Below are 19,374 nucleotides of genomic sequence, written 5' to 3'. Positions count from 1 at the left end.
CTCACTTTTTATCACAATTTGTAATTATGAGGTCTTGTGTCCACGGACCCTCGCTTACTAAAACTTGAATCGTGATAAGTATAAGACCCCCGGGCATATAGAAAAACTTAAGCAGTAAGCAAATCAGCCAATCATAATCGAGACATAACGTAAGAGGTTTACAATCTTGCCACCACACCGCACAGTATAACCAGGGTAGATACCCAAAATGGTCCGCGTCATAATAGAAAAGGATGGAGCGCATGTGCGGCCAATCTCTGTCTAGTGTTGAATAGAAAGAGATAAATATTGACCGCACATGGCGCATGGCGCACACATGCGCTCTATAGTCCATCCTGTTATATGCACGCGGACCGATTTTCACGTGGCACATGCGCAGTCCAGTAGTATATGTCGATGGTCTGCCTGCAATGGCTGGATAGACCTTTACATACCAACGAATGTATTGATTGTAATTACTTTGCTCTAATAAGGGCTGAAATTTAGAATTACACAAAAAAAGAAATATTGTTTAAGTGACAGCGAATCGATGAAGACGAAGGAATTTAGATAAAGGAGCGATGCTTGGTTTTATAAAATTATTATTGCTCGTGCTTATTAGCACAGTGATAACGCTATTTTTTTCTTATCTTCATTTTGTATTTATATTAGATATGTATTTTCAATGGTTCTTCAACGATGTTCAAGATATGCAGCAATATGATTATATTATCGGTAAACTACATTTATATACTAATTGAAAGTTAAACAGAATAAAATGATAACACAAGCAAATAAGAAAAAAATAGATATTTCGTATACGTTGAAATACTCTTAAATCAGAAATTTTAATTTATTAAAAAATTATCTCATCTATATTTTTTCCTTATTTTGATCAAACACAAAATTGCTTTAATTTGAACAAAATTGTCTTTCTATTTCAACTATTTTGCTCCAAAAGCAATGTTATTATTATTATTATTATTTCTTTTTGTATTTTTTTACTTCCAGTTGGTGCTGGTAGTGCTGGCTCAATTCTGGCAGCGCATTTAGTGGAGGATAAACGTAGCGTATTGTTGTTAGAAGCGGGTGGTACCGCTCCATCCTTTCTCGACATACCACTCTTGGGACCAATGATTCAAAACACTGTTTACGATTGGCAATACGTCACCGTTTCCCAAGAGTATGCGTGTAAAGGCTTGATCAACAATGTAAATATATACTTGTGTGCTTACAAAAAAATTCCAATATACACATTATCATAAAAATTTGTTTCCTAGCAAAGCAGATGGCCTAGAGGTAAAATTCTCGGAGGCTCAAGTCATCTAAATTATATGGCTTATGTATTGGGACATCAGCTGGACTATGAAAAATGGTTTCCAGATTTTGCTGGTATACACAAGATCCATGTTACTAATTTATATAAAATTAAATCTAGGAGGTTTATTTAAACTGTGCTTTAATTTTTTTATCCGTACGAAGAATCAGTTGCGGAAAATGACGAATCAATCAGTATCAGCGAATTAAGATGGAACACTGATTTTGCTGATATAATTTTAGAGGCAATAAAGGAACTGAATCATAATGTGAGCAACATAAACTTACAATTGGACACGGGTATCTAATTTTTTCATAAAATTTTAATTGCTCATATAATTGTGTATCTATAATAATATTCATTGTCTAGGTTTTATGAAAGCTCAATTGACAATGGAGAATGGCAGAAGATGGAGTTCGGACAAAATACTGTATAAAAAACCTAATCCTGCTCTGACTGTAATTACTCACGCGCGCGCCACTAAGGTAAGTTCGTCCGAATAACTTTTTGGCACGTATAACAAATATAAGGCAGTATTTTACTTTAACCATATGTTGAAGATATTAGTGAACTTGGATAAAGCTGAGGGGATTGAATTTGTTAGATTCGGTAGTAAATATACGGCAATAGCGAAAAAAGGAATTATTTCAAGTGCTGGTGTAATCGAGAGTCCAAAATTGTTAATGTTGTCTGGAATTGGACCAAAGAAGCACTTGGAGAAATTCGGTGTAAGTAATCTTTGATTATTAATTCTAAATCTAGGTCTATTTGTTTTCACTTACAACCCACCACTTAACGTAAACCTATATATATATTTTTTTTTTGTTACAAAGAGAACTTTGAAAAGACGTACTATATATGTATTATAAATGTGAGTTACATGTCGTATGATTTGTAATATATATATTCTGTAATGTATATTCATATTTTATTCATAATATCTCTTATTAATACACTATTTTATACACACACGCACACGCACACAGGGTGTTACAAAATATGTGAGACGCACTTCAGCGGCGGATCGAAAGGATCAAAGAACAATGAAAAAAGTTCATAAACATATGTCCGGAATTGTCTTGTTTACAAGTTACACGCATTTTTAATCAAATAACTATTATTGTGTTATTTAGATTAGCGTGATCAATGATCTGCCAGTTGGTCAAACCTTGATGGATCATATATTAACCGGTCTGGACTTGATTGTGGTTAACGCGAATCTTGGATTGAATCTTTCTGATATCTTTAATCCTATGTCAGCCCTCAATTATTTTTTCTTAGGGAAAGGTAAAATAAACAATCGTATCAAAGCTATGCATGCAAATGCACTTGCCATACTTGCTTCAAGAGCAACATTAATTTTTTTTTTTTTTTTGTATTATGGATCAACTAATAGATATAGCGGGTAAAGTGGTACGATTATAAAAAAATTTTTCGATAACTATGTGTATATCGTCATTCTTAATGTGTTATAAGAACAATTTGTTTATTTATTTATAAGGACCATGGACATCATCGGGAGTAGAAGTATTAGGGATATTTCATAGTCCTTTACATGCAAATAAGTCCGCAGTACCCCCAGATTTGCAGTTAATGGTACTACCTTTTGGAGCGTCAAAAGACAATGGTCTTATTTCCAAAAAAGCAATGGGAATTTCTGACGAGGTAGAAACGATATAGCTGAATAAAAATAAACATAATATGAATTGTAAATTAAAGTTAAAAAGAGTACGCGCGCATTTTTTTAAAGGGGAAAAGTTTTTAATTCATCAAACGTTTTCTTCTAGGTTTACAACGAATATTTTGCTCCGCTTTCAGACCAAAATACAGTAACGATTGCACCTGTCTTATTGCATCCTAAAAGCACTGGGGAATTACGATTGCAAAGCAGCGATCCCTTTCACGATCTGCTAATCGATCCAAAATATTTATCACACGAGGATGATATTGACACTCTCATAGAAGGTAATTAAAACGCTGATGGTACACTAAACATTTACACAAATGTAACGTTTTACGTAATAGTATGAATGTTTAGGCTTGTATTTTATAAAGAAACTCTTGAACACGAGCGTATTGAGAGCTCACGGTGCATCTCTCAATAGAAAGTCTTTCCCTGGTTGCGAGGATCATACATTTGACACCAGGAAGTATTGGAAATGTTATATACAGCATTTAACACTGACCTCTTACCATCCAGTTGGTACATGTCGCATTGGCGACGTTGTTGATACGTCATTTAAGTAATTATGAAATTATAGCTTAAAAGAAAGCAAAATATTAACATGAATTGAATGCAAAGGAGAGATACGCAATAAAAATGCATGCTTTCATAAACGAAGGCTGATAAAGCAAACAAGGATACTTCTTTGAGATTTTTAATTGGAAAATTTTAATCTTCATATCTTAGATTATTATTTTAAAAAATCTATAGAGAACATTTTAGAATCAAAAGTTATCGAGAAATTAGTATAGAATTCTTAGCAAAGTGATGTAATTAATAAGGTGATAGATTGTCTAAAACAAAAATTTTAAAAAAATTTTGTTCTTTTAATTTACTTTCTAATTTTTTATTTTATTGTATTTTTATTATGCAGTTTGCATTCAGCTCATATTAATTCTCCAATCTTGAAGTCTTTAAATTGTTTTATATAATTAAAAGTTCTGTTTTATATGTATATATACATGTGTGTGTGTGTGTGTGTGTGTGTACGCTACTTTTATATCCATTACAGAGTTAACAATATGAGAAATTTGTATGTCGTGGACGCATCAGTTCTTCCGTCGCTACCAAGCGGAAATATCAACGCACCTGTGATTGCATTGGCGCGAAAGGCTGCCCGTATTTTTAAAAATAAAAAAGCAGAAGAAAGAAGAAACATACAAAAACAGCTTAAGTCGTATAATGTTTGTTATGTATTTAATGTTTGTAGTAATATGTGAAATATCACGTGTAAATATGTTAATAAAACTTACAACTTACAACTAATTTGAATAGTTCATTAGTATTGATATTCTAATATACATATGAAAATTGATCGTCATCGACCTAACGATGGATACGTTCATCAATATAGTATAAGAGACACACAGAATTTTCTTTTCCTCTCTCTATAACTTAACGTCAACGGCAATTTAGATTCCCTTAGCATTACGTAAAAACCGCCCCTATGTACATGGGGATGGGAGAAAGCGTGTAACGATAAGAAATAATGTCATCTTTTACACAGATGATTTTTTTTAAAGTGACTTTAGCTTCTTAAATCTCGCGCCAGAGAGATCAAGGGTATTTTTTATTGAAGAATACGTGCTTTTTTCCATTCTGAAGATATTAATGTATAATAATAAAGATCACAATTTTCAAAAAGTTATAAATGATGCATTTTTTGTCATTAAACTACTACTAAGAATCTTTTTCAATTCGTCTTAAACAGTTCCTGAGATATTGACTTGTTATTACTTTCTTTTCGAACAAATGAATATATAATATACATATATTGGATATATATATATATGATATAAATTGTGAACATTATAACCGTTGCTAACAAAATAATATCGAAATACATATTTATTACTTACATATTTATAAAATGGAACGACAGTTAAATCCGTTCATTCCCCGTGTAATTTAAAAATCGACTGAAAGTCTAATTTTAGCAACTAATCGCAAAATAATTATTATCAATAAGTCCTTCTTTTTCTATTATCGTTATATCGAAAGTCATTAAAACGATAATTATTATCTCTATTGTAATATAATCTTTCATCTCTGTGACGATCATTATGATTTTGTTCTCTGCTTCTTCCCCTGTCTTTCTCCCTCGTTCTATCTCTGTCTCTCTCTCGATTTCTGTCTCTCTCTTGATTTCTATCTCTGTCTCTCTCCTGTTTCCTATCTCTGTTCCTTTGATAAGGATGATTTCTTCTGTCATCATGGCCAGAATTTGTGTCCAACTGCCTCGAATACGTTAGACCGTCCTGTGAAATATTTATACCAAACATGGCGTTACCCTGCGACGGATAATTTCCTAAGATCATTTGTTGACCCAGCTCCAACATATGATTCATATTGCGAACAGGATTCAACGATTGTTCCGCTTGTTGCGACTCTGCGTTATTCCTCAGTTTCATAATAAGAGTACGATTATACAGCGTTGTACCGTCAAACAGATGCAAAGCATACTCCACGGAACGCGCGTGTTTGTACGTGATAAATCCATACGTTCTCCGCTTACCGTCGCGATCTTTCGGAATGGTGATTTTTTGTACAGGACCTCCCTACAAATACAAAAATATTTTTACATCAACCATTACACGTATTTACTCGATAGTTTTATATTTTCAGAAACAGCAAATCTTTTTAATTTTACAAACTTGTGTTTATAATTTTATACACTTGTAATACGTATGAAATATGATCCTCTTTCTCTCTCTTTTCTTCCATATATATATATACACGTATGGATATGTGTAAATGAATAAATCATTATCCATTTATATGTAAAAAAAGTACACGATACACACGCTACATATATATTTTATATATATTAATACAGTTACATATAGATATTTTTGCAAGTTCCAGTATTTGTGCTTTTTTATGCAAATTGCGGTAGATCGGTATTAATCGTGTCCGTATTAATCTTATATCTCGCTGACAGTTTCGCAAACGTGATACAAGTACTTACAGATGTCTAATTTTTGCCCTCGCTGCAAAATTTTGCTACATTTCTCGCAGATATTTTTTGCTACCAACATTTCACGCTTGGGCAAAATCTGCATTAACGTAGTAACTCTTTTATTTATAAAATTTGCAATAAAAATCAAAATATCTGTCTTTGATAAACTTGTCGTACATATATAAACGTAAAGTTTACGTATGTAAAAAAGATCACGTGCTCTTGTAAATATCTATATTATTATTATTATTCAACGCACTTTTATCGATAAATGCGCGTCCAGAAAATACGGGCCTAACTGCTGAATATATTAATTGTACCAACTTGTAGAAATAACTCGTAGAGAATATCCTCTGTGACTTTTTCACTTAGATTCCCACAATAAAGTGTGCGTGCATCCTCGTCCATGATTAGCAAAATTTTGTGTTTTCTATTTCTTTGTTTTTATTACGAATCTTCTTTTTACAAAAGAGTCTCTCGGTATTAATTTATTTTCACTCCGTCTTTTTTCTTTCTACTTCTATAGAAATTCCTAAAAATTATGGTCGCGGATGATATTTCACCATCGACCTATAACAACAATGAAGGAGTAACGTTCGTTGGAGGAGTACAGTACATACATCGTCATACATATGCGACGCAAGCATAAACGTAAAATATATAGATAGAATCCTAGATAATGGCCACTGTGGACAGTATAAAGGTGAAATTTCATGGGCAGTGAAAAGCAGCAGCAGATTTTTCTGATTGGATAAAAAATAGAGAAGTTCTCGAGTTTTTAGAACTTCTCTATTTTGTAGCCAATCAGTACGATCTGCTGCTGCTTTTCACTGCCCATAAAATTTCACCTTAAAGGTGAGTTTTTCCGATTGCCGATTGCCGATTGCCAATTACTGTCGCCAAAAAAGTTAAAAAAGTTCGCCAGCTCTCTTTTGACAACCGCACGTGACAAGCGCAACGTAGAAATAAAGTCGACGTTCTACAATTACAATACGTTGCAAACGATAGCAACTGCTGGTTGAAAAGTGTTATTTTCACGTCGCGCTTGTCACGCGCGGTTGTCAAAAGAGAGTTGGCAAACTTTTAATTTTTTTGGCGACAATAACTGGCAATCGGCAATCAGAATTAATAGAGGATTCACATTGCGCCCGATCACGTCCGATGTTCGACGTACGACGATCCGACATCCAATAGGAAATTTTTGTCTCGAATAATAAAATCTGTTATTGGATGTCGGATCGTCGTACGTCGAACATCGGACGCGGTGTGAATCCTCCATAACACTTATATTCAATTAGCAGTTGCCATCGTTTGCGACATATTGGCCGCGTTCAGCAGACACAACTGTTGAGTTCGTCTTATCAACGCAACGCTCTGCGTTGCGTGGTTGCCGCGCGGCAAGCGTTTCCGCGTCCTGCGTGCAGAAGCCTAAATGCTGCGTTCCCACTATACGCGTCGCGCGTCGCGTCACGACGCCGCGTCATGAGTTATCCAATCAAAACGTTTTATTTTATGACGTTATTTCCGACGCAAGATCTTGTCGGAAATGACGTTGTAAAATGAAACGTTTTGATTGGATAACTCATGACGCGGCGTCGTGACGCGACGCGCGACGCGTATAGTGGGAACGCAGCATAGGCTGAGCGACCCGTGGCACCCGTGCAGGGCTGCGTTCCAAAATTCACTCTAGTTAACTAAAATGCTACAGTGTACGTGACGTGAACTATAGATTTTAGTTACCCAGAGTGAATTTTGGAACGCAACTCAGGAGTCACAAGTCACAGAGTATTTCTATCTGTAATATTATGGCTCTATGCCCGTCATTGGACTAGTTTCAAGACTCGCGAGGGACTTCGCTGCGGGCTGCGGTAGCCTCCGTCACTCTTCCGCGGGTTTCCGGGTGACGAGGGTAATCTTACGTAGCAGGTGCCGTATTCGAAATTTACTTACGCGTACCGACGGAATCCTCGCTCGCGCGTTTTATTCCAAATGGTTGAATCGAACGGAATGCTTTTGCCCCAGGTGTGAACGCGAGCAGCGGGAACGCCACGATGTTGTCCTGGATGCAGGAAGCAGCGAAAATGAATCCGTTCTCGTCGCCGTTCACGACGGCCAAATGTCAGGCGCTGGAGAACGGTGCTCGGCCGCTCGTGCCAAATCGCAACATCGCCGCCGCCTCCGTCGAGGAGGGTGGTCAGTAACGATTGCCAAATCCGTGTATCTGATATTTTATCGTGAGTAAGACGAGCGATCGAACGACTCTTCCCGTTCGAGAGGTTATACAGCTTGCGCCTGATCAGTGATTTTACAACGTTACAATCCCAAGAGGCCACGAGGGACGATCTTGCGCCTTCTTATGGGATTTTCCATCTTCGTCTTTTGTACGAGACGCGTCGTTTATATTATATGTGACGACTGTGACGAGGACGAGATCCACACGCCATTTTTTTGTCTTTAATAATCCGACAGTCGCGTGTTACATAACCCGAAATGTGATTGAACGCTCGATCGCTCGATGCTCTCTCGATTTTCTCGAGGGCTTTAAATCGAAATAATACGGAGGCGATTTCGATCGGAATACCAATACCGATTGATTCGGACGAACGTGTAATTCGTCCTCTCCGTCCATTTTAACGAGATAATATTGCTAAATTAATTTCGATTGGAATAGAGAAGTATACGATTCGTCGTACCGCGAATTCTCGCGGTCGAGATTATAGCGCGTTAATTATATAACTGCAAAACTTCAAGTTCGAAATCAAACTGACGTTTGATCGTCGAGCGTGTCACGCGTGCGTGCGTGCGTCTGCATATGTCATGTCTGTATGCATGTGTGTGTGCGCATATTGAATTTTTACGTGAAAAAATAATAAATTGCATAATCTTCGAATGACAGATCTAAACGCTTCGCGTGCGTGGCAGGAGGATTCAACCCGCCGCAGGCCGCGGACCGCAGGTTGCGTAAGGCGCGGCCATTTAGAACTCGCCTCCCTCAACCTTGGACGACGCGCGACGGCCGAGTAGAGATAATTCGCTCGGATGTCATTCGCCCTACGTTGATCGTGACCGAGAAACGCGATCGAGCATGCATTTCTCTTTTATAGATAGATCGAACGAGCGAGAGGGAGCTGGAGCGAATTCGGTCGAGTCCGCGCCAGAAAAACGCTCGAGATCGAAAGAAGCCTCTGGGCAGTGGGCCTCCGAAACGCTTGCGAAACTCTCGGTAGAGAAGTGACTTTTCTTAAATTTTAGAATATAAATTTTTAGATCGTCAATCGTCAACGCATTTTATTGATCCACGACGCGACGGTACGCTAGAAATTAGGTCCGATATGATTTGCTTCGAAGAATCAAAATTATACAGTTATTAATTTAATATAATAGTAATGGCACACACGGTACCGCGATAAGCACACATTTATAAAATTACGTGACAAAATCCGAATAAAATTTCTAATGACGCGCAGTCTCTTATGTGTAGATATAGTTTTTGAAGCTAACTTGTTCGAAGCTTCAAAGATATACCTTAAAGTTCGAAGGTTCGAAGTTGTCGAAAAGTTAACGGTCTACTGGAAATGCGTCGCATTATTTTTAGAAAAAATTCATAGGAAAAGTCATTCGATGTTGTTTCATATGCTTACAGATAGTTGCGAGTTTGGATCGAATCAGTATTTCTTGCTGTGCGGTCTCGGAGGCATTCTGTCCTGCGGCATCACTCACACCGGCATCACGCCCTTAGATTTAGTCAAATGCCGAATTCAAGTGGACTCGCAGAAATACAAATCGGTGTTCAACGGATTCCGAGTAACTATTCTTACTAATTATTTACTTTTCTCTCTCTCTCTCTCTCTCATGTCTATAAATATAATGTGATATTGTACGATAGATGTAATGATATTTGTCGTGGACTTTAAAACCAAACGTAAGACTTTGCTTCGGTAAATAACTAACAATAATGAACTTTTATATTCGATCAAACTGGCTATCCTTATTTAATATAATTGTCAACGTTTCGTTCGACCATTGATTTTGGCCCTTTTCAAGCGCGTATCTATAAGTGTGTATCACAAGTTTGATAATTAAAAAGCATGTAGCTCGAACAGCCACGCGTGACGAAGAAATTACGCTACGTTGTAATAAAAATTATTAAAAATCAGTAACAACTGTGCCACGACCAAAACTACGTCTACCGTCGCTAGTTCGCGTTGAAGTATTCAGCGAAGGACAGTTGACGTAGGTACAGGCCCGTGTTGCTGTGCCTGTTTCATTTTTATTATATTGGATATTTTTTCCAATTCTATTATGTTCTTCGATCCTTTCTACCCCTATTTCATATAATTCTTTAAAATCAATGATCGAAACGTTGTGACACGTATATTAAAAATAAAGATAGTTTGATCGAATATAAGAGAGTTTATTATTGCTGTGCATTTTGCTCGTTATAGGTAACTTTAGCCGAGGATGGCACTCGGGGATTGGTGAGAGGCTGGGCGCCCACTTTCTTCGGTTACTCGATCCAGGGAATGTTCAAATTTGGTCTTTACGAAGTTTTCAAGGTTCAATACGCGGCGCTGGCGGGTGAGGAACTCTCTTACGAATATAGAACCTCTTTGTACTTGATATCGTCGGCTTCGGCAGAATTCTTTGCCGATATTGGCTTGGCACCGTTCGAAGCCGCCAAGGTAATCTCGGTCATCGATATTTTTATATCGTTATAATATTCCAATTTTAGTCTCGACGCTCTGTTCCTTGCGACAAACTTATTTTTAAATCGCAGGTCAAGATACAGACTACGCCGGGGTACGCTAATACTTTACGACAAGCGTTACCAAAGATGTTTGCGGAGGAGGGTCTCAACGGTTTCTACAAGGGCTTGGTGCCGCTGTGGCTGCGCCAGATCCCGTATACGATGATGAAGTTCGCCTGCTTCGAGCGCACTGTCGAACTTCTGTACAAACACATAGTGCCCAAGCCTAGGGCAGACTGCAGTAAAGGTGAACAGTTGCTGGTCACGTTTGCAGCCGGATACATCGCCGGTGTATTTTGCGCCATTGTATCTCATCCAGCCGACACGGTAAATTTTATTGTAACGTATCTCCGTTCGCTTGTAATCAAAAACAGGGCAACGAAAATGAAGAAACTTTGACCCTAGCTATCGACCTTTTGTGTTCTCATATATATTTAAATGTATCACATATTTAAAAAATTCATAACTTTTCTTGGGAATAATGTATTGAGGTAATGTACAAAATGTCTGGTTGTCCGGTCAGGTGGTGTCCAAGTTGAATCAGGAGAAGGGCGCATCTGCCGGCCAAGTCCTGAAGAAGCTCGGTTTCGGTGGCATGTGGAAGGGTCTGGGACCGAGAATCATCATGATCGGTACCCTGACTGCGGCGCAATGGTTCATCTATGACGCCGTCAAAGTCTGGCTGCGCATGCCACGTCCGCCACCGCCCGAGATGCCAGAATCTCTCAAGAAGAAATACGGCCTGGCATAAGCGCAGCTGTGACGGATGCGTTTACGTCGCCGACCGGATCGTCTCGCTCGATCGTGGATTTAGAAAAAGAAGCGTATAAAGCAATTTCAATTTCAGATCTTTCGCAACAATGCAGATATCGTGTGTTGTTGAACGAATGTGTATTTTATTTTGGAATATTTTTTCTGCAGCATTATACAACAGCGTCGACGGGCAGCACTGCCGCAAAATTAGAGAAAAGAATTGTGTCTTACACAAATAGGAGATATATATATATATATATAGGATGCTAATTGTGCCGGTTCCATAATTATCGGAGGCACGGTAAATTTAACTCGTAACGGTAACGGGTTACCCGCGAGCTGTCACATTGCATTGTACATAGGGTGATCGCTGTAAATAAACAGGCCGATTACTCAATCACACGTTATATTGCTTAATATTTCTCCTCTTTCCAAGCTATAACGATTATTAACGATACAACAATCGAGTCGAACGTATAACGCAGAGAATGTAACATTTTTACAAGATATATCAATGACTTAAGCCCGTATCGGACTACGGATTGGGACTGAGATTGGATTGAAATTTAATTAAATTTCAATCCAATCTCAATGCCAATCCGCAGTCTGACACGGGCTTTAGTGAAGCTTTCTCATTTCCTTATTGCAACCATATTGAATCAGAATGTCAAAAATTATGTGAATTTTTTTTCGTATACTTTCTGTACATCGAAATAAATTAATATTATTTACACGTTCCTCACGCACGTTCAGTAATATAGATCCACAAAATACCGGAAGCTCTTCAGGTTCGCTTTACAGTTAATAAATAACTGTAAATGTTAATCGATGAATAAAATTATTTTTATTGTGAACAAAATGTAGGACAAATTGAATTATATGTGCATTTACTTTAATGCGGAATAAAAAAAAAATAATTTTTGATACATGTTATCGATGTATATTATTGAACCGATGTGATGGCGTGTGAAAAAAAATTTAACTTTAACATACAGCGCGAGAAAAAGTTCTCACTTCTAATTGTAAGTACAACGTTGGATATAATATCCATTGTAAAGTACATTTATATCACTTACAATTTCAATGCTTACAATTTCAATGCAGAATCTCAATTGCATAATGTGACACAATGCATCTTGTGCTGTATTGTAAAATATTAACAGCAAGTAAAAAATATAATTCTTACGCTTGTATCATTTTCACGAACAATATAAGTATCTTGCAAAGACGTAATATCATAGAGAAAAAATAGTGTGAAATGCAATTGCATATTCATTCCTCCGTCACACATTAATAGTTATATAACAAATATATACGCCATAACAATAGACTAAACTATTTTCTATTATCTTGAGGTGATCTCATTTTGAAAATAAGCGATGGCATCTTGTATAGTTGCAAAGATTTTCAACGACATCGTCCCATAGATATATAGATCACATTTCTTGATCGTTTCGAAAATAGGACTAGGACAATTGACAAAATAAAACTCGATGTTCACCCGCGTGAATTCCTCTACGATCACATGCAATACCTGAACGCTACTAGGATCGATGTAACTCAACGCGCTCATATCCATTATTATACACTGCAATTCGCACGTCCCCCTAGAATTTTTCTCCTCCAAGAAACGACCCTCCTCGGTCAATTTTCTGTACTTGATAATTTTTTGCGGACACACTCCTACGAGTCTGTATACGAGAGACTTGAAGTAGCTGTTATTGGCAAAATTCAAAGTCCCGCAATAATGAATAATTTTTATCCCATGTATCTCTATCGCCTGAAAAACAAGGAACAATATAAAAGCTGATCGATAGCTCGTGGTTTCCGATTTATTTTAGTAAGCCTTACCGCTTTGTATCTACCCATGTCTAAGTACAGATCTGTACGTGGTATGTGACCCAACAAACATGTGTAAGGCCGAATAACTTGCAGTAGAATCATAATCAGTGACACGAGCAATCCCGCGAGTAATCCGACGTCGATATTTATCAGTGTCACGACGAGAAATGTTACGATCCAAATTATGGCGTCGGCCTTGCTCAATTTCCAAAATTTAACGAGCTGATTGGCTTGTTGAAACATTCCTTTTAATGCTACCTGTACAAAAAGTCTTTAGGAATGATATGCTTTTTCAATAGTTACACGAGATTTTTTTTTTTTTTTTTTTTAGGATATATTTTTACACGTACAACTATTATGGAAGCCAAGACACATCTCGGTAGAAGCTCAAAAAATGGTCCAATCCACAAAAGTATAACGAGCAGTAATAAGCAAGACACAATGCTCGCTATCTGTGTACGTCCCCCGACGGTTTGCTGAATGAGGGATCTACTCAAGGATGCCGATATTGGCATACACGAAAAGAAGGAACCCATTACGTTACTAAAGCCCTGCAAATAGAATAATTCGCCGGAGATTATTAATCGAAAATCAATACGATGATTGTCATCGGGATATCGATGTCTCACCATTGCGAAGAGTTCCTGATTCGAATCTATCTCGTAGTTGAGCTTTTGCGCGAATATTAATGCCATTGATATGGTGATGGTATACGAAACCATGGTTATCGCAATACTATCGACCAACACTAAAGGTAACAATTCAAAACTTGGCACCTCTGGCTTAGGAAGTCTATTTAAAAGATATGTTTCAATATTATATAGTAAAGATATATTTTAATAGTATCTACATTTTTAAGTATATAATATATAGAATTTTTGCAAATATTAAGAGAGGATGATAAAACGATATTTACGTACCCCGTGGGAATATGTCCGACAGTTTCGATATTATAAATCTTTGGTAAGTCGCAATAACGAGAGACCAATGTCCCACCAATCACTGCAATAAGTTCAATGGGTATTGGTATGCTGCATTTTTTGTTCACTCTTGGCTATATGAAATACAAATGACAACACGTCATACATTTTAGCTTTTACGAACGCTCAACTAAAGCATTATAGTTAACACGTTGTTTACCTTTAGAAATTCATTGTTAAAAACAAGAATAACAATCGACACAGTTGATACTACTGTAGCAGCTATATTGACGTTTTTAATTTCCTTAAATATATCTATAACAGTCTGAAAAATTAAAAGAAAAGAATAATATTTTATTCCTATATTATATATAATACTAATTCATAATTCGAATACAAGTACATAAATAATTTACGATACTAAAAATATAATTTATGTTCACTTACAAAAATCAGTTTAAAGTAACCTTTTTGCTTCGGCAGTTTTAAACCAAGGAGATCCTTGATTTGAGATGTTGAAACGTAAACGGCAGCTGCTGTCGTAAAGCTGTTGACTAAAGTTTCGCTCAGCAACGTTGTCACAATGCCCAATCGGAATGTATACATTATTATCTACGACGATAAGAAAAATCTCTCGGTATATATCCTTTTGATCTCGGAGAGATGCGCGCTTTCAAAGATAACAAGGCAAGTTTACCTGAAGTATCCCGACCATTAGTGTCACAGCCGTCGCTACCTGCATAGGTGTATATACGTATGCGACATCCTCGAGATTTTGCGAAACGGCATCCGAGGCATTCGCAAACGTGTGTCCCGCGTGTGGACTCGAGTAAAACGTTACTACTTTGCCGGTCATTAGGCAAACCACGGCGAAAGTTCCTGATGAGTGCCAAGAATGTTTCATTGTTCAAGGTTGTCGAATAAGTTCATATATTAAGGTGTATTATTTCTAATTGTTCTGCAACACGGAAGTTAACGAAATGAATATATCGACTGGGAGGATCGCAAACTGCAGAAGGTATATAGGTATATATATCTCCGCGACTTTGTTAGTTCGAAGTTGTCTTTAGCGCAATTCTTAAAAATCGTTGCATCGTTTTGTCTTATCGCGCGTTTCGGTATTCACCTATGGATACGTGTTTGGAGGTGCCGAGGAAGAAATACGCGAAGACGGGAAAGAAGGCCATGTATATGCCAACCACCGGCGGTAGATTTCCCAGGAGCGCGTAGGCCATACCCTGCGGTATATGCATAATCGCCACAGTTAGACCCGAAACGATATCGGGTACTATGTCTTCCTTCCAATTGTATCGGCTAAGCCACCGTATCACCGGTACCGTCGACGCTACGCAGGACTGCCAGTTCTTCGATTTAACATCGTTCATTGCATCCCGCATCACTGGAATCACACAAATGACCCATTACAAATTTTATATTTCTATAAACAGCACGGGACGCGTCCGCGCGCGCGCGCTTTGCCGTTACAACTTACAGGATGATTTTGGCTTTTCGTAATCATAATTCTGATTCAGCGTTTCGTGTTCGTAGAGAGGTCTTTCCAAGTGTATCCGCAACAGTGCGTTGCCCTTGTCCATGACTGATCCGCAATCGCAAGCGCGCTTTACTTTAAGAACTGGTCTCGAGGCTCGGTGTCAGCTTTATACATTCGCTATCTGCAATCAAATCAATATTATACGCATATAGCTGATACAATATCTTCAATCCTAGATAAAATATCTCTACGATCAACATTTCCTCCTTCATCGTTCATGATTGCATAACGTCTTGACTAGAATTTTTCGCTGTCATATTTTATATTAAATCTGTAATAATTCAGTGTAAACAAATTCATATCATTATACGAATAAATTGTGCGAGCGAGCGAGCGAGAGAGAGAGAGAGAGAGAGAAAATATATGTATTATCCAAACGCACCGAGTGTACGAGTATATTGCTATTGTTAATAATACATGTTATATAATACATTTTTATTATAAAAATGGGTATAAAATTTTTATCAGGTTGAAATTAGCATTTTAAAGCTGTATCTCATCCATGTTATCTACTAGGAAGCTAAACTTACATTTATATATGTTAAAACATGGTTTCTCCTTGTGATCTTTAGCAAAGAGATAATGGGATGGTCAATAACATGTGACATGTGACTAATAGTCGGACAAGGTCCATTAGCCAAACGCATCGATTGGCACACAATATTCACGGTTATCAAATCTAACCATTCTAACCCTAACCTACATTCGTCCGCTGTCAGCTGTCGTCAACGTTGGTGACAACGACAACTTGACGATAAACGTTCCGCGGCGACATTCCTTTTCACGCTTCATCTCGAATAATGTCGAATAATGACAATAATGTCGAAGCTAGAATCCGAGAGGCGTGCCACAACCTGTCGCGAGAGGCGAGAGGTTTGTCTCAATCTCAATTGTTTCCGTTATCTGGAGGATGCGCGAGCTAACCTCGTGCACATTCGATTAACCTATCAACTCCCACATGGGTTGCACCAGGTTGCACCGGTTGCACGGGTTGCACGATTGTCGTTTGCTAATCGAGTTGCTAATTGAACATTTACGAAACGCTCTGCAATAATGCGAACGAAAATGTAATTTGTGATTGAAATATTAGTTTCTAGTATATATTCAAGTATATTAATGTACATATATAATTTATATCGATGTTAAATAAGTTTATAAATAGGGAACACGCAGTCCCCGACTCCTCCAAATTAATGTATAGGATGAATCATGTAATTCTCGTTATAATTAACAAGAGGAGGGAGTAATTTATTTAACACGAACTACCAAAATATATGACCCGTTTGACATTTTAATAATTTCAGAATTTTTTATATTTTGGAACGTTTTTCAGAAAAATTCGGACAAAATAATAAAATATTTCACATTTTTCCTGTCAACACACACACATCTTTGCGAGAAATTTGAATAAATATATATGAGAAAATCCGTGCAATTCATCTCAGAAATGTTTATACATATATACTTATAATACTGAAATATTTCGAGAATCCTCATCTAATTATTTCTGAAAAAGTATTTGAAAAATTTTACATATATTTTTTCCAGAATTTTTCATAAATCTAAAACGTGAGAAATCCTTAGTAAATTTCTGAGAAAATATGAGTAATTTTTTTCACCAGCCGGGGTATTTCAAGACCGATATATAACAATGTTCGACAAATTACTTTTTTTCTTTTTTTCGAGCACAAGAACGAGAATAATCGTTTTTTATAGTTTTTTGGACGGTGAATATGATCCCTTGTGCCAAATTGCTCCGTCACGTCACAATTTTGAGAAATTTGCAGTTAATTACTTATAGTTGCAAAAAGAACAGTTTTAGTGTATTTTGTGACGCGTTGGAAAAGTTTATTGCAATCACACAAAATTATATATATATTATATTCTATTTAATTTTCTTTATACGTGTTACGCACTAATTTTATCACAATTTATTATATTGCAGAATTGTACTTGCGGAGCAAAGTTGCGGAAATAGACCACTCGATTACGCCGCTCGCTTTCTACCGCGAGTACGTCTCGAAGAACGTACCCCTAGTTATAAGAGGCGCGATAAAACATTGGCCCGCTGTGGGCAAATGGTCTATACCGTATTTTCGCAAGGTGATCGGTGACGAGAAGGTTTCGGTCGCCGTAACGCCGAACGGCTATGCGGATGCGATAGCCGAACGGGATGACGACGCTAAAGAATTCTTCGTAATGCCCGAGGACCGTCTACTCACGATATCGGCATTTCTCGACACGTTGGAGAACACGAAGGTGAATAGTGTATTTTACATACAGCAACAAAATTCAAATTTTATGCACAGCTTTCGCAAGTTGTGGCCAGATGCAGAAACCGAGATATCATGGGCCAGCGAGGCGTTTGGAAGGCAACCCGACGCTGTGAATTTTTGGATGGGAGACGAAAGAGCTGTGACTTCCAGTAAAGTTTTATTTTACCTGGTAACAGAAATAGTTGAAAGTATATTTCGATATCTCGGATCTAAATGATACAAAATTATCATCGTTACCTAAATCTCATTCTTATAATTTCGACAATTTTGCAAAATGCATTTCTGTTCACACAATTTTACAAGTGTACACAGTTAATTTTAAAAATTGGTAACACACGTTCGCGAATTAAACTACATATTCTTACTGTGTGTGTGTGTGTGTGTGAGTGCCGAGTAAAGTTTTCTTTTATTTAGTAACACTTGAAAGTATCTCGATATCTCGAATTTAAATGATATGAGATGATCATCGTTATGGAAATTTCATTCTTATAATTTAAAGAATTTTGTAAATTGCACAATTTTATTTTGTACTTGTTCACTCTAAAGATCAGTAATACAAATTTGGATTAAACTAGGTATTTTTACAATTTGTAGTGCACAAAGATCCTTATGAAAATATATATTGCGTTGTGTCTGGTGAAAAGAACTTTATCTTACATCCTCCCACCGATCTGCCATGGATTCCATATCGAAATTATCCGTCTGCCGTTTACAAGGAGTGCGAACCCGGAAAATGGATTATCGAAGCCATAGTTAATGGAACACCTAATTCCGAGGAAATCACAAATCTCGCATCGACGCCATGGATATGCGTGGATCCCCTAAATCCAAACTATGAAAAGTTCAGTCACGTACACAGCGGTAGTTTTATTTTCAAAATGACATTTATTTTAATGATTAAAGATAAACGAAAACTTTACTTATAGATTTCCAGAATATCGTAATACACATAGCTTGAAAGTCACACTCAGAGCTGGAGATGTATTGTACTTGCCATCGTTATGGTTCCATCATGTGACACAGTCTCACGCTTGCATATCCGTTAATTATTGGTACGATATGGAATTCGATATCAAGTATGCCTACTTCAAAGCGCTCGAGACATTGTGCAAATAAACGAGTAAGTGGTTAAGGCACGCTTCAAACATTCGTGTGTACGGACGATGCTATTTTATTTTTAAGTCATTTGGTGCATGCAAAAGACTAAAGAAATCTTATTCTTATGTACTTGTATCTTTTCTCTCTCTCCCCCCTCCCTCTCTGTGTGTGTGTGTGTGTGTGTGTGTACACGTGTACATATATGTA

At 37.2% G+C, this 19,374-nt stretch overlaps 5 protein-coding genes across 8 annotated transcripts; 3 read left to right on the top strand and 2 right to left on the bottom strand.

The window, feature by feature from the left end:
- Positions 1-382: 382 nt before the first annotated feature.
- LOC143895057 (glucose dehydrogenase [FAD, quinone]) lies at positions 383-4,286 on the top strand. Its single transcript, XM_077401847.1, has 11 exons — positions 383-714; positions 991-1,190; positions 1,260-1,371; positions 1,462-1,596; positions 1,667-1,782; positions 1,858-2,025; positions 2,431-2,584; positions 2,799-2,962; positions 3,085-3,262; positions 3,336-3,540; positions 4,033-4,286. The coding sequence occupies exons 1-11, from the start codon at positions 561-563 to the stop codon at positions 4,238-4,240; spliced, it is 1,794 nt and encodes a 597-aa protein (XP_077257973.1). The 5' UTR covers positions 383-560; the 3' UTR covers positions 4,241-4,286.
- LOC143895079 (splicing regulator RBM11) lies at positions 4,186-6,587 on the bottom strand. Its single transcript, XM_077401895.1, has 2 exons — positions 6,304-6,587; positions 4,186-5,578 (listed from the first exon to the last, which is right to left on the bottom strand). The coding sequence occupies exons 1-2, from the start codon at positions 6,385-6,387 to the stop codon at positions 4,982-4,984; spliced, it is 681 nt and encodes a 226-aa protein (XP_077258021.1). The 5' UTR covers positions 6,388-6,587; the 3' UTR covers positions 4,186-4,981.
- A 1,164-nt stretch (positions 6,588-7,751) lies between these two features.
- Positions 7,752-11,881, top strand: Mpcp1 (Mitochondrial phosphate carrier protein 1). The gene is made up of 6 exons (XM_077401876.1): positions 7,752-7,905; positions 8,002-8,172; positions 9,623-9,783; positions 10,425-10,661; positions 10,757-11,053; positions 11,250-11,881. The coding sequence occupies exons 2-6, from the start codon at positions 8,031-8,033 to the stop codon at positions 11,475-11,477; spliced, it is 1,065 nt and encodes a 354-aa protein (XP_077258002.1). The 5' UTR covers positions 7,752-7,905; positions 8,002-8,030; the 3' UTR covers positions 11,478-11,881.
- LOC143895056 (prestin) lies at positions 11,601-16,640 on the bottom strand. Of its 4 annotated transcripts, none has more exons than XM_077401843.1 (11): positions 16,497-16,640; positions 15,734-15,914; positions 15,368-15,640; positions 14,939-15,120; positions 14,689-14,853; positions 14,462-14,566; positions 14,242-14,375; positions 13,951-14,113; positions 13,672-13,872; positions 13,331-13,579; positions 11,601-13,259 (listed from the first exon to the last, which is right to left on the bottom strand). In XM_077401843.1, exons 2-11 carry the CDS (start codon positions 15,834-15,836, stop codon positions 12,825-12,827), a joined length of 2,010 nt encoding a protein of 669 aa, XP_077257969.1. In that variant the 5' UTR covers positions 15,837-15,914; positions 16,497-16,640; the 3' UTR covers positions 11,601-12,824. The 4 variants fall into 4 exon arrangements, with proteins under 4 accessions (XP_077257969.1, XP_077257970.1, XP_077257968.1 ...); XM_077401844.1 differs by having other exon boundaries at positions 16,493-16,631; XM_077401842.1 differs by lacking the exon at positions 16,497-16,640 and adding an exon at positions 16,324-16,462.
- LOC143895072 (bifunctional peptidase and (3S)-lysyl hydroxylase JMJD7-like) lies at positions 16,523-19,292 on the top strand. Its single transcript, XM_077401877.1, has 4 exons — positions 16,523-16,666; positions 17,739-18,218; positions 18,664-18,910; positions 18,996-19,292. The coding sequence occupies exons 1-4, from the start codon at positions 16,594-16,596 to the stop codon at positions 19,183-19,185; spliced, it is 990 nt and encodes a 329-aa protein (XP_077258003.1). The 5' UTR covers positions 16,523-16,593; the 3' UTR covers positions 19,186-19,292.
- The last annotated feature ends 82 nt before the right edge of the window (positions 19,293-19,374 follow it).

This window comes from Temnothorax americanus, unplaced genomic scaffold, assembly GCF_048541705.1.
Source record: "Temnothorax americanus isolate GAGA-0224 unplaced genomic scaffold, ASM4854170v1 Scaffold15, whole genome shotgun sequence".
NCBI lineage: Eukaryota > Metazoa > Arthropoda > Insecta > Hymenoptera > Formicidae > Temnothorax > Temnothorax americanus.
Note: the sequence above shows the minus strand (reverse complement) of the source record. Positions and strands in the feature narration are given on the sequence as shown.